At 37.9% G+C, this 14622-nt stretch overlaps 1 protein-coding gene across 2 annotated transcripts in view; it reads right to left on the bottom strand.

Moving 5' to 3' along the window:
• Satl1 (spermidine/spermine N1-acetyl transferase like 1) overlaps positions 1-14164 on the bottom strand; it is a 22964-nt gene extending 8800 nt beyond the window's left edge. The window contains exons 1-2 of one of the 2 annotated variants that reach the window (XM_031376008.1): positions 11989-14164; positions 1245-1299 (exon numbers count right to left, since the gene is read on the bottom strand). In XM_031376008.1, the coding sequence (XP_031231868.1) occupies positions 1245-1299; positions 11989-13800 (1867 nt within the window). In that variant the 5' untranslated portion in view covers positions 13801-14164. The remainder of the gene's footprint in view (positions 1-1244; positions 1300-11988) is intronic. The other variant, XM_031376007.1, reaches the window with a different exon arrangement.
• Between the last annotated feature and the right edge of the window lie 458 nt (positions 14165-14622).

The following is a 14622-nucleotide window of genomic DNA, read 5'->3' on the forward strand; positions in this document are numbered from 1 at the left end:
AGAGAGAGAGAGATTGTATGTGAGAGAGACTGTATATGTGTCTCTGTGTGTCACTGGGCCTGACATGGGTTTTTGAAATCTCAAAGCCTACCACCAGTGACATACTTCCTCCAATAAGACCACACCTCCTAATCTTTCCTCAGTAGACCACAAACTGAGGGCCATTCTCATTCAAACCACCACACCCACCATCCTTTTTCTTAAATTCATACAGATTTCAAAAAACTCCAAATATCCCAAACAACTTTAAAACAGAAGAAAAAAGTCAGAGGATACTCATTGCTTAATTTTGAGATTTACTATAATGTTAGAGTAATTATAACAGTATGATACTGGAAAGAGGCCTGATATGTAGACAAACCAAATATAAACAGGGCTGCAAACTAAATATTCATGAAGCTATATGGCAAACTGATTTATTATCAGGGTACCAAAACCATTAAGACTAACTTTCCTATAAATTCTCTTGCAAAAACTGCTTGAAAGAGATCAAAGACTTCAAGATAGATACTAAAAGTAGAAAACTCTTAGAAGAAAATACAAAAATTTTTTAAAGCCATTATATGTGGCAATGGTTTCATAGGAATAGCTGACAACAAAAGCACAGATAGTAAGAAAAGAAAATTAAAAAAACCTACACTTCAACAAAATATCCCACTATGAAACAAATAAAAAGTCTCCGCAAAATCTAAGAAATTATTTTGTGGAATGTTCTTAGTTGATTACATACACTTTTAAGTATTCAACTTTAAATGGTTATCTTTTACTAATTCTTCTAAATATTAATAAATAACCCTCTTTATTTGGTATTTGCCAATCATGATTTTTTACCATCATTTAGCCTTATTACTGTGTAAAAATTCTAATTCATAATAATTTTCTATATTCTCCATTAATATTTTTGACTACCAAATGTAGAAAACTAACTTTTTCAAAGCTCCTACCATGATATTGCATGTAAGGAACACTTCAGACATGCCAAACCTCTTTTTCTCTGTTTTGAAATGCATTTGCAGTCTACTGCATCTGTAAAGGCATGCACTGTTGCATATTAAAAAGAAGAAAAATGAAAAATATTAGAACACTGAAAAGACTATGGGATATGTGTCTTGTATATGTCCATATTAATAATAGGAACACTTTTTGTAACAAGGACAGCTGCTTCTGCATGTCTAGGTATTCATCCTTTGTGCATGTATTCACACTGTTTTTAACTACACAAAGATTACCACAAAACATCTTACCCAGTTCTGTTAATAACACTTCCTTTTCTTGCACACCTTCAGAGGAAGCCAGTTCCTGTCAAAGTAGAAAAAAAAAGGTTCAGCTGATGACTGGGAAAATATAATCATTGAAGTATTTATTGAGTATTTATAATACAGGAATGCTAGGTTGTGCTAAAAAGAAGTAAGATTTGACTTCCATTATATAGAAATTAGAAATCTGAAGAAACAAAGTAAACCAAAATAGGTAGATAAGTAGTTGGTAGCTAGCTGATAGATAGGCATATGATAGATAGACACATTATAGACTTGATATCTCAGTCATGTGAATGTTAACTTCCTGGATTAGTAGCTCTGAATTCAGCAGGAACCTGGAAAGTAAAAATAAAAACGTGTTTCTGGGCAGTCACAGTGTTATGACTTTACAGAAAAATTTGTGAAATGTGTTTGCTTGGGATTTGCTAGTATAACTTTAAATGTTTTTAAAATTGTGGCCTGTGATCTGAGCCAGTACCTTGAGCAGACCTTGGATTCAAGCTCTATACCAAATTCCACAGCAACCAGAGGAAGCTCAACTCCCAGTTGCTCTAACACACCCAGAAACATAGGTGAGGAGACCACAACATCTACCCCAATACTAGGAATAACTGGAACCACCTGAATCCAGGAAATCAGGAACCACTGCCCAACCAGGGGCATGGGTTCCTTACAGTCCCAGCCAGGGCCCTGAGCAGACCTTGGGCACTAGCACCACACCAAGTCCCACAACTCCCAGAGGAAGCTAAACTCCCAGGTGCTCTAACACACCCAGGATCATACGATCACAGGATCTCAGGATCTTGGTCACACCAGAATTTCAGGATCCTAGAGGCAGCTTTACTCCCAGGAGCTCTGACACATCCAAGATCTCAGGATCACAGAGACAGCTGGAATTTGAGTTCTGACACAGCTAAGATAATAGGAGGTACAGGCTCCAGTCAGAGACAGTGAGTACAGGTATCACTAGAGATAACCAGATGGCGAGAGGCAAGTATAAGAACATAAGCAACAGAAACCAAGGTTATTTGGCATCATCAGAACATAGTTGTCCCATGATAGCAAGTCCTGGATACCCTGGAAAAGCAAGATCAAGATTTAAAATCACTTCTCATGATGATAAAGGACTTTAAGAAGAACATAAATAATTCCCTTAAAGAAACACAGGAGATCACAGGTAAACAAGTAAAAACCCTTAAAGTGGAAACACAAAAACCCCTTAAAGAATTGCAGGAAAGCACAACCAAACAGGTGACGGAACTGAACAAAACCATCCAGGATCTAAAAATGGAAGTAGAAACAATAAAGAAATCAGAAAGAGAGACAACCCTGGAGATACAAAACCTAAGAAAGAAATCAGGAGTCATAGATGCAAGCATCACCAACAGAATGCAAGAGATAGAAGAGAGAATCTCAGGGGCAGAAGACATCAAGAAAACATTGTCACAATAGTCAAAGAAAATGCAGAAAGCAAAAAGCTCCTAACCTAAAACATCCAGGAAATCTAGGACAAAATGAGAATACCAAACTTAGGAATAATAGGTATAAAATAGAGTGAAGATTCCCAATGTAATGGGCCAGTTCAACAAAATTATAGAAGAAAAACTTTCCTAAAAAAGAGATGTCTATGAACGTATAAGAAACCCACAGAATTCCAAATAAACTAGACCAGAAAAGAAATTCCTCCTGTCACATAATAATCAAAACACCAAATGCATAAAACAAAGAAAGATACTAAAAGCAGTAAGGGGAAAAGGTCAAATAACATATAAAGGCAGATCTATCAGAATAACACCAGACTTCTGACCAGAGACTATAAAAGCCAGAAGATCCTGGATAGATGTCATACAGACCCTAAGAGAACACAAATGCCAGCCCAGACTACTATATCCAGCAAAACTCTCAGTTACTATAGACGGAGAAACCAAAGTATTCCATGATAAAACCAAATTTACACAATATCTTTCCACAAATTCAGCCCTACAAGGAATAATAGATGGAAAACTCCAACACAAGGAGGAAAAATACAACATAGAAAAAGCAAGAAAGTATAATTCTTCCAGCAAACCCAAAAGAAGATAGCCACACAAACATAATTCCACCTCTAACAACAACAACAACAATAACAACAAAACTGGGAAGGAACAATCACTTTTCCTTAATATTTCTTAACATCAATGGACTCAATTCCCCAATAAAAAGACATAGGCTAATTGGCTGGCTAAATAATCAGGACACAGCATTTGCTGCATACAGGAAATGTACGTCAGTGACAAAGGCAGACATTGCCTCAGAGTAAAGGGCTGCAAAACAATTTGCCAAGCAAACGGCCCCAAGAAACAAGCTGGAGTAGCCATTCTAATATTGGATAAAATTGACTATCAACCAAAAGTCATCAAAAAAGATAAGGAAGGACACTTCATACTTGTCAAAGGAAAAATCTACCAAGATGAATTCTCAATTCTGAACATCTGTGCTTCAAATGCAAGGGCATCCACATTCATAAAAGAAACTTTACTAAATCTCAAAGCACACATTGCATCTCACACAATTATAGTGGGAGATTTCAACATCACGGTCTCAGCAATGGACAGATTATAGAAACAGAAACTAAACAGAGACACAGTGAGACTAACAGAAGTTATGAAACAAATGTATTTAACAGATATCTATAGGACATTTCATCCTAAAAGAAAAGAGTATAACTTCTTCTTAAAACCTTATGGTACCTTCTCCAAAATTGACCATATAATCGGTCACAAATCAGGCCTCAGATACAAAAAGATTGAAATAATCCCATGCAACCTATCAGAACACCATGGACTAAGGGTGGTCTTAAATACCAACAAAAACAACAGAAAACACACATACACATGGAAACTAAACAATGCTCTACTCAATGATAATGTGGTCAAGGAAGAAATAAAGAAAGAAATTAAAAACCTTTTAGAAATTAATGAAAATGAAGGTACATCATATCAAAACTTATGGGTCACAATGAAAACAGTGCTAAGAGGAAAACTCATAGCTCTAAGCTTCTACAAAAAGAAACTGGAGAGAGCATACACTAGCAGCTTCACAGAACACCTGAAAGCTCTAGAACAAAGAGAAGCAAATATACCCAACAGAAGTAGACTGAACAAAATAATCAAACTCAGGGTGGAAATCAACCAAGTAGAAACAAAAAGAACAAAGAATCAACAAAACTAGGAGCTAGTTCTTTGAGAAAATCAACAAGATAAATAAACCCTTAGCCAGACTAACCAGAGGGCACAGAGACAGTATCCAAATTAACAAAATCAGAATTGAAAAGGGAGACATAACAACAGAAACCAACGAAATCCAGGAAACCATCAGATATTACTACAAAAGGCCATACTTAACAAAACTGGAAAATCTGCAAGAAATGGACAATTTTCTAAACAGATACCAGGTACCAAAATTAAATCAGGATCAGATAAATCATCTAAACAGTTCCATAACACCTAAAGAAATAGAAGCAATCATTAATAGTCTATCAACCAAAAAAAGCCCAGGACCAGATGGGCTTAGTGCTGAGTTTTATCAGACCTTCAAAGAAGACCTAATACCAATATTCTTCAAACTATTCCACAAAATAGAACCAGAAGGAACACTACCAAATCCATTCTATGAAGCCACAATTATGCTTATACCTAAACTACACAAAGACCCAACAAAGAAAGAGAACTTCACATCAATTTCCTTTATGAATATCAATGCAAAAATACTCAATAAAATTCTTGCAAACCAAATCCAAGAACACATCAAAACGTTCATCCATCATGATCAAGTAGGCTTCATCCTAGGACTGCAGGGATTGTTCATTATACAGAAATTCATCAACATAATCTACTATGTAAAAAAACTCAAAGGAAAAAAAAACACATGATCATCTCATTAGATGCTGAGAAAGCATTTGATAAAATCCAACATCCCTTCATGATTAAAGTCTTGGAAATATCAGGAATTCAAGGCCCATACTTAAACATAGTAAAACTAATATACAGAAAACCAGTAGCCAACATCGAACTAAATGGAGAGAAACTTGAAGCAATCCCTCTAAAATCAGGGACTAGACAAGGCTGCCCACTCTCTCCCTACCTATTCAATATTGTACTTGAAGTCCTAGCCAGAGCAATTAGACAACAAAAGGGGATCAAAGGCATACGAATTGGAAAGGAAGAAGTCAACTTATCACTATTTGTTGATGATATGATCGTATACTTAAGTGACCCCAAAAATTTCACCAGAGAGCTCCTAAACGTGATAACTTCAGCAAAGTAGCTGGATATAAAATTAACTCAAGCAAATCAGTGGCCTTCCTATACACAAAGGATAAACAGGCAGAGAAAGAAATTAGGGAAACAACACCCTATACAATAGTTACAAATAATATAAAATACCTTCGTGTAACTCTAACCAAGCAAGTGAAAGATCTGTATGACAAAGGAGCTAAAACCATCCAGTGGAAAAAAAGACAGCATTTTCAACAAATGGTGTTGGTTCAACTGGTGGTCAGCACGTAGAAGAATGCAAATCAAAACATTCTTATCTCCTTGTACAAAGCTCAAGTTCAAGTGGATCAAGGACCTCCACATAAAACCAGATACACTGAAACTAATAGAAAAGGAAGTGGGGAAGAACCTTAAATACGTGGACACAGGGGAAAAGTTCCTGAACAGAACACCAATAGCTTATGCTCTAAGATCAAGGATTGACAAATGATACCTCATAAAATTGCAAAGCCTCTGTAAGGCAAAGGATACTGTCATGAGGACAAAATGGCAACCAACAGAATGGGAAAAGATCTTAACCAACCCTACATCTGATAGAGGGCTAATATCCAATATATCTTTATATATATTATATATATGTATATATATATATATATATATATATATATACTCAAGAAGGTAGACTCCAGAGAACCAAAAACCCTATTAAAAAATGGGGTACAGAGCTAAACAAAGAGTTCTCAACTGAGGAAACTTGAATGGTCATGAGGCACCAAAAGAAATGTTCAACATTCTTAGGCATCAGAGAAATGCAAATTTAAAAACCCTGAGATTCCACCTCACACCAGTCAGAATGGCTAAGATCAGAAACTCAGGTGACAGCAGATGCTAGTGAGGATGTGGAGAAAGAGGAACACTCCTTCATTGCTGGTGGGATTGGAAGCTGATACAACTACTCTGGAAATCAGTCTGGCAGTTCCTCAAAACATTGAACATAGTACTACCTGCGGACCCAGCTATACCACTCCTGGGCATATACCCAGAAGATGTTCCCACATGTAATAAGGACATGTGGTCCACTACATTAATAGCAGCCTTATGCTTAATAGCCAGAAGCTGAAAAGATCCCAGATGTCCCTCATCAGACGAATACAGAAAATGTGGTACATTTACACAATGGGGTACTACTCAGGTATTAAAAACAATGAATTAATGAAATTCTTAGGCAAATGGATGGATCTGAAGAATATCATCCTGAGTGAGGTAACCCAATCACAAAAGAACACACATGGTATGCACTCTCTGATAAGTGGATATTAGCCTAGAAGATCAGAATACCCAAGATACAATTCACAGACCAAATTAAATTTAAGAAGAAATAAGACCACAGTGTGGATACTTTGGTCCTTCTTAGAAGGGGGAACAAAATACTCACAGGAGCATATATGGACACAAAGTGTAGAGCAGAGACTGAATGCAAGGCCATCCAGAGACTGCTCCACCTGGAGATCCATTCCATATGCAGACACCAAATTCAGACACTATTGTGGATGCCAAGAAGTGCATGCTGACAAGAGCCTGATAGAGCTGTCTCCTGAGAGGCTATGCTAGAACCTGACATATACAGAGGTGGATGCTCTCAGCCATCTATTGAACTGATCACAGCATTCCCAATGGAGGAGTTAGAGAAAGGACTGAAGGAGCTGAAGGGTTTTGCAACCCCACAGAAAGAACAATAATATCAACCAACCAGAGCTCCCAGGGAGTACACTTGGAGGAACCCATGCTTCCATTCCTATATGTAGCAGAGGATGGCCTTGTCAGGCATCAATGGGAGAAAAGGCCCTTGGTCCAGGAAGGCTCGATGCCCCAGTATATGGGAATGCCAGGGCAGGGAGGTGGGAGTGGGCGGGTGGGTTGGGGAACACCCTCATAGAAGCAGGAGGAGGGGGGATGGGATAATGGGTTTCTGGAGGGGAAGTCGGGAAAGGGGATAACATTTGAAATGTAAATAAATAAAATATCTAATAAAACATAAAACTGTGGCCTTTATTATTTTTGTATGTCCAAATTCCTTCTTTTTTGATGCCTATCTCATGTTTGGAGAGTTATAAAATATTTATTCTTTTTCTCCTTCTGTTTCTTTGTGAGGATATTAATCAAACAAAGTGTTGGTTTTTGCCCTTTTACATTCTTAATACTCACTTTGTTTATCTGCTTTTTTCTTGTGTGTAAATACTGAAGTAGAATGTCACCATCATACTAAAACCTTTCATCCCAGGGCCATTAATTTAATAATCCATTTTTTAGTCATTGATTTGAAATATCCCTTATATCAAACACCATATACTCACATGTACTTTATAGAACTTCTGGACTCTTCGTTAAGTTTCATTGTGCTAGCTCTGGAAATTTTATGAAACCTTTTTTCATTTAATTTTGAGATTAAAATATAACTATATCACTTCTCCCTCCAGAACCTCCCATATTTAGCTTGTCTCTTGCAATGTCAGAAGTTACATCAATAAAGTCTCATAAAAATGACTGAACAAATAAAAAAATAAAAAATAAAATAAAATAAAAAATTTTAAAATGCTGAACAAATGCAATAATCAAATCTTAATTTTTATGAATCAACTTCCTAGTATACCATGCAATCATGTTATTCAAATGAACATACATATTTCTTATACATTAAATACTTCAAAAACTTTTTTCTAACATTATTTTCTGATATGCTTATATTCAAACTTTTTTTTTATATTTTTAGCATTTTTTCCAGAAATGTCAGCGTTAACTTCAGTACTGCTCAGAAGGGGGAACAAAATAATCATGGGAGGTAGATGGTGGGAGGGACTGGGAGGAAGAAAGGAGGGGGTAACAACAGGGGGGGATAGAATTAGGTATGGGAGGAGACAGGGGGCAGAGATGTACAGAGGGTCAGGAAATTGAACAGAGGTATGTAGCAATAAGGGATGGGGAACTGGGTGTAGCCACCAGAAAGTCCCAGATGTCAGGAAAGCAAGAGGCTCCCAGAACCCAATGGGGATGACATTAGCTGAAATACCCAACAATGGGGAGGGAGAACCTGTAGAGACCATATCCAGAGGTTAGGCATGGCTCCCCGGTTGAGGGATGGGGCCACACCCATCTCAAAAATTTAACCCAGAATTGCTCCTGTCTAAAGGAACTACAGGGACAAAGAGTGGAACAGAGACTGAAGGAAAGGCCATCCAAAGACTGTCCCACCTGGGGATCCATCCCATCTGCAGCCATCAAACCCAGACACTATTGTGGATGCCAAGAAGTGCTTGCTGACAGGAGCCTGATACAGCTGACTCCTGAGAAGCTCTACCAGTACCCAACTAATACAGAAGTAGAGGCTCACAGCCATCCATTGGACTGAGCACAGGGTCCCCAATGAAGGAGCTAGAGAAAGGACTAAAGGAGCTGAAGGGTTTGCAGCCCCTTAAGACGAATAACAATATGAACTAACTAGTACCCTCAGAGCTCCCAGGGACTAAACCACCAACCAAAGAGTACACATGGGGGGGACCCAGGCCTCCAGCCACATATGTAGCAGAGGATGCCCTTATTTGGCATTAATGGGAGGAGAGTCCCTTGGTTCTATGAAGGCTCAATGCCCCAGTGTAGGGGAAGGCCAAGGCAGGGAGGTGGGAGCGGGTGGGTGAGTGGGGGAATACCTCATAGAAACAGTGGTAGGGGAGGAGATAATGTTTTTTTTGGAGGGTGTTATCAGGAAAGAGGATAACATTTGAAATGTAAATAAGGAAAATAACCAATAAAAATTTTTAAAAAATTATCTCTCATTGATAGAAACTGTGAAAAAAAATTACATATCCCCACATTGTAGCACAAGAATTCAACAGAATACCTCTTACTCCTAAATAAAAAATTTAGTGATGTATATAACCAAAATAAATTTAAATTCTTCAAAGTAAAACAACATGTTGACTCATTTTATGTCAACTTGACACAGATTAGAGTTATTTGAGAGGACAAAACTTCAATTGAGACAATGCATTCATTAGATCAGGCTGTAGGCAAGCCTTTGGGGCATTTTCTTAATTACTAACTCATTGGGGTAGCAAGTTGGGGGACAGTGACCATTGTGGTGGAACCATCCCTGGGCTGCCTGTCCTATCTTCTATAAGAAAGCAGGCTGAGCAAGCCAGGAAGAACAATCAGCACCCGTTCATGGCCTCTGCATGCTTTCAGTTCCTTCCCTATTTGAGTTTCTGGCCTGATTTCCTTCAATGGACTATTAGGGTATGTAAACCAAATAACGCTTTCCTCCCCAAGTTGCTTTTGGTCATAGTATTTCATCACAGCAATAGTAGCTATAACTAAGACAAAATAACTGCTCATTAAAAAATTCCACACATAAGCATGTCTTCATTAACATCCTAGTCAGTCCATACTATATTTTTCCATGTCAATTAGCATTCATTTATAAAGATGTGTTCTTCATATGGTATTGGTCAGTTGGAATTCAGCAGGAAAAGCAACAGTTCATGAATAACCATACTTTTGCAGCACATTCAACTATGTGGTAACTATATTATATGAATCACCACTATATGTACCAGAGTTATAATCAATGTATATTACCCATAAATCCATGTAAATATTTTTCACTAGTGTTTTGGATATTTTGACATTTTAAAATCAAATGATTGCTATTTAATATCTCCAAAGGAGACTAATTTTTGAAAAATTTAACATAAATAATAATCTCAAATTCATTTGTTAGATAAAATTTTCTAACTAGTTGTTAATCTTATACAGTAGTTAGCTTCAAGCAAACACATGTACAGAAAGTATAAATTTAAACTCTGCTGTAAGATTTGTTTTAAAAATTAGATTTTAACACCAGGTGAAGGGATATACACCTTTAATCTTAGCACTTGGGAGACAGAGGCAGGTGGATTTCTATGAGTTCAAGATCAACCTTGTTTACCCAGTGAGTTCTAGGATAACTGTGTCTACAAAGAGATACCCTGTCTCAAATAAACAAACAAACAAGCAAATATTACATTTTGAAACCAATCTTTAGTATTTCTGAACTTGCCAAAATTTTACTTAATTTTCCAAAACCACAGAATTTTGCCCAGGATTGAAGATTCTGATACAGTCTAAATTTGAATTAAGATATAGTTATTTGAAATATGTAAGCTCAAGTAATGTTTGTTTTCTTTTGAAGTTACTTAGATTTGAAATACCATAGGTCTGTGATTCAGAATGTCAAATTATGGTATATAACGACAGGTTTTTATGGTACAGAGACAATATTTGTTTTGCTATAGAAATTCAAGAAAGCTTATGTTTATTTCTTGAGAGGAGAAAAAATTAGAGGTGCCATGTAATACAATGGTCATGTGTTTATGTTTTTACATATGTAAAAACACAGACACTATATTATGATTAAGGAATTATGGAGTCAACTTATAATAGTCTCACAGCATTAACAAGTCACTTACATCTTAACTGTTTGCTTAGCCCTGAACTGAACAAATTTTCAGTGAGTATACTAGTAATTTTCAAATTACATTTAAATACTCTGGTTGTAGCATTTTATTTTGCAGAATTACTTTTGAGAAGCTAACTGCTTTGCTTCACCTACTTTAATACTAGTAACTTATGGATTTATAATGTAAACATATATGTACAAACTTTGAAAGATCATACATTTCCCATGAGAGAGCTGTCATTTAGTCTGCAAAACATTTTGATAGTGAAAACATTACAATTTTTAAGATCAGGTATAAAAAAAGGTTTATACTCTGCTACAATGATATTGATATAGAGCTACACAATGCCTCTTAGTGATGTCTTTTAGCTAAGAAAATTTGATGGCAAGCTAATAAATTAATTTTCAAAGAGTAGTTTTATAAACTTGGAAATAATCGTGTGTTGGGAAAATGAACACAAAACACCAAGAGAACCACTACATACACATCTGTATATCACATGAATGACTGTCATCAGTGCATCAAAATTTCATCATGGTAACTATAGTTATTACATTGTCACATTTACTGCACTGGTATGATTTCTAGGAAAGGTATTACAATAAATTTGTGCATAAGAAAATGTTCACTCAGTTCTTTGGACTCCTGTAATGTATGGGTTAACAGACTTCTAGATAGCTTTGCCAACTGAGCTATCTCTCTTGTCAACATTTCATATTTTTTGTAAAAAATATATATTCTACATATCAAAGAAAACATTGCAATCATCTTTTGGTGTAGCAATTACTATAATCTTGATTTACATTGAAAATGATGATTAAAGGGGTTTAGTGAATTCGACAACATTATGTATATGCATCATAATGAACAGAGCTGTTAATATTATTGTTGTTGTTATTGTTATTCAAACCTATACTATGCATGCATTTTGTTCTTTCAGCTCTTCACTAACTTCCAAGTAATAAAGAGATACAAGCTTACTTTAATCAATCTCAGGATATCTGGGCAGTCTTGAGGCTCAGCAGGTCTTATGTGGAACGAACAAGATTTTATTTTGCTCATGGATGATTGTGTCATTCTTTGTTGACTTTCATTTAAATCACTCATGCTTGATTCATCTGGCTTTAATTGACTTGGACCTGCTTGACTTACACTTAGCTGACTTGAGTCTGATGAACTACTTTTCATCTCTGACTTGTCTGAACTTGTTTCCAATTTATCTGATTGTGTCTTTCCTTCTTGGCTTGATTGGGTGCCATCAGGTTGGTTTGTGTCTAATTGGTTTGTGCCTAATTGAGTGGTTCCTGGTTGCCTTGGCACTGCTTCCCAATTATCTAATTGTTTCATAATTGAGTTGCTAGGGTAGGGTTGCCAATCTGGTTGTCTTAGGTCGGAGAAACTTGAGGTTGGCTGCCATGTATATAATTGTCGAACACCAGGCATGGAATTTTGTTGCCATGTATCAAATTGTCTTGTGTCTGATTGGCTGAGGCTTGATTGCCATAAATCTAATTGTCTTATATCTGAGTGGCTTGAACTCCATGGCCTTGAGTGTGAATATTTCATGCCAGGTTGGACTGGTTGCCATGAATCTGTTTGTCTCATATCCAGAGGATTGGGGCCTGGTGGCCATTTGTCTGATTGCATATTGCTTGGGTAGTTGGTATCCCATTGCCATGGATCTGTCTGTTTCATGCCTGGTTGGCTGGTGCCTGATTGCCATACATCCATATCTCTTATGTCTAGTTGGCTGGTGCCTGACTGCCACGTGACTAACTCTTTCATGCTTGATTGGCTGGGGTTTGATTTACACATGCTGTACTGTTGGCCAAAGCCTGTTTGACATGTGTTCAATTGCTCCATACTTGATTTGTTGAGGCCCACTTGCCATGTACCTGACAATTTCTTTGCTAGTGGGCTAGGACCTGCTTGCCATGTGACTGCATGTCTCATAGTTGGTTGGCTAGGGACCTGCTGCCCTATGCTTGGTTGTCTCTTGCCTTGTTGACTGGGGACTGGTTGCCATGTATCACATTGCTTCGTACCTTGTTCAATGGGACCTGCTGGTCTCAAGTCGAATTGTCTGATGGATGAGTGACTCAGTTGTGGTTGCCATGAATTTGATTGGTCGCTACCTGGGTGGTCTGGGCCCCATTGCCATGCATCTGTTTGTCTCACACTTGGAGGGCTTGGCCCCCATTGCCATGGTTCTGTTTCTTTCACTCCTGGATGACTTGAGTCCTGTTTCCATGTATCTGGTTGTTTCTGTCCTGCATAGCTTAGGTCTTGTTGCACTGTATCTGATTGCTTTGTTTCCTGATTACTTTGGGTTATTTGCCACGTGTCTGATGGTCCCCATTGCCATGTGTTTACTGGTTTCATATTGGAGGTAGGTGGGCCTGGCTGCCACATGCCTGCTTGGCTCATGCCTGCTTGATTCATACCTAGTTGACTTGCACTTGATTGTTTCATAGGCAGTTGTCTTGAGTCTGACTCCTTCATACTTTGTTGGCTCAGGCATGTTTTGTACATGTCTGGTTGGTTCGTGCTTGACCATGGTTGTTTCATATTGTCTTGGCTCTGGTCCGGTTGGTTTGTATCTGGTTGGCTTGGGCCTGGTCTTGTCACATCTGGTTTGTTCATGCTTGGTTGATTCATGCTTGGCTGGTTCATACATGGTTGACTTGGTTCTGGTTGTTGCATGTTTTGTGGGCTTAGGCCTGGTGGATTCATAACTGGTTGGCTTGCTCCTGGCTGTGTCATATCTGATTGATTTGTACCTGGTTGATCCATGACTGACTAGCAGATGATGGGTTGGTAAACAACTGACTGGCTTGTAAGAGTCTTGATAGAACAGGATGTTTTGACTACAGCACTGTGATGAAAAGTTCTCAGATGTTTCCAGTTTGTCTCAGCTCAGACTTGGAGATAGTCCTCTGTCATGGTGGGAATGGGAAACAAAGATGACTACCTGAAGAAGGTGATTGAAGCCTCTGATTCACTGGAGGTGACCTCACCAGATACCACAGCTACAAGCCTGGCTGGATTTCAACCTGCCATCTGGTCTTTCCCTGCCAACAGGCCTGAAGAAGAACAACAAAATGATCTTGGGACTGTTACTATCCTATCCCTCCCCCACCACACAGAACTGCATCATAATGGTGAAGTCACAATGCCAGATTCTCTTTGCCCATGTGCTGCTTTTCTAAGTTGTGAGATGGGGCAGGGAAGTGGCTGCTTGACTAAAGATTCATTGCTCTTTTTGAAAAGCAAGTGGCTGGCTCTCCAGTTTTACCCTAGCGTTGTTACAGAACTCTACCCACCCTACTTCCATTCTCTGTGAACTTTGCTAAACTTAGGTGTGGACCTAGTTTTCATCATTCCTGTGGACTCTCTTAACCCCATTCTACTCCACTTTCATTCTTTTCTATTAGCCAAGGATACCTAGAAACATTCTCTACATGAGACCTCCAGTAATCAAACTAGAACTCAGTCATCAGACATGGACACAGGTCTGGGGATTTTCACTCTGTTTCATTTCCTCCATTATAATCTTCCCAGATTCATTTTGCTTGCAGGTATGGTGCTTTCTATCTCAACTCCATCCACTGGAAA

The sequence above is a fragment of the Mastomys coucha genome, chromosome X, assembly GCF_008632895.1.
Source record: "Mastomys coucha isolate ucsf_1 chromosome X, UCSF_Mcou_1, whole genome shotgun sequence".
Lineage (NCBI taxonomy): Eukaryota > Metazoa > Chordata > Mammalia > Rodentia > Muridae > Mastomys > Mastomys coucha.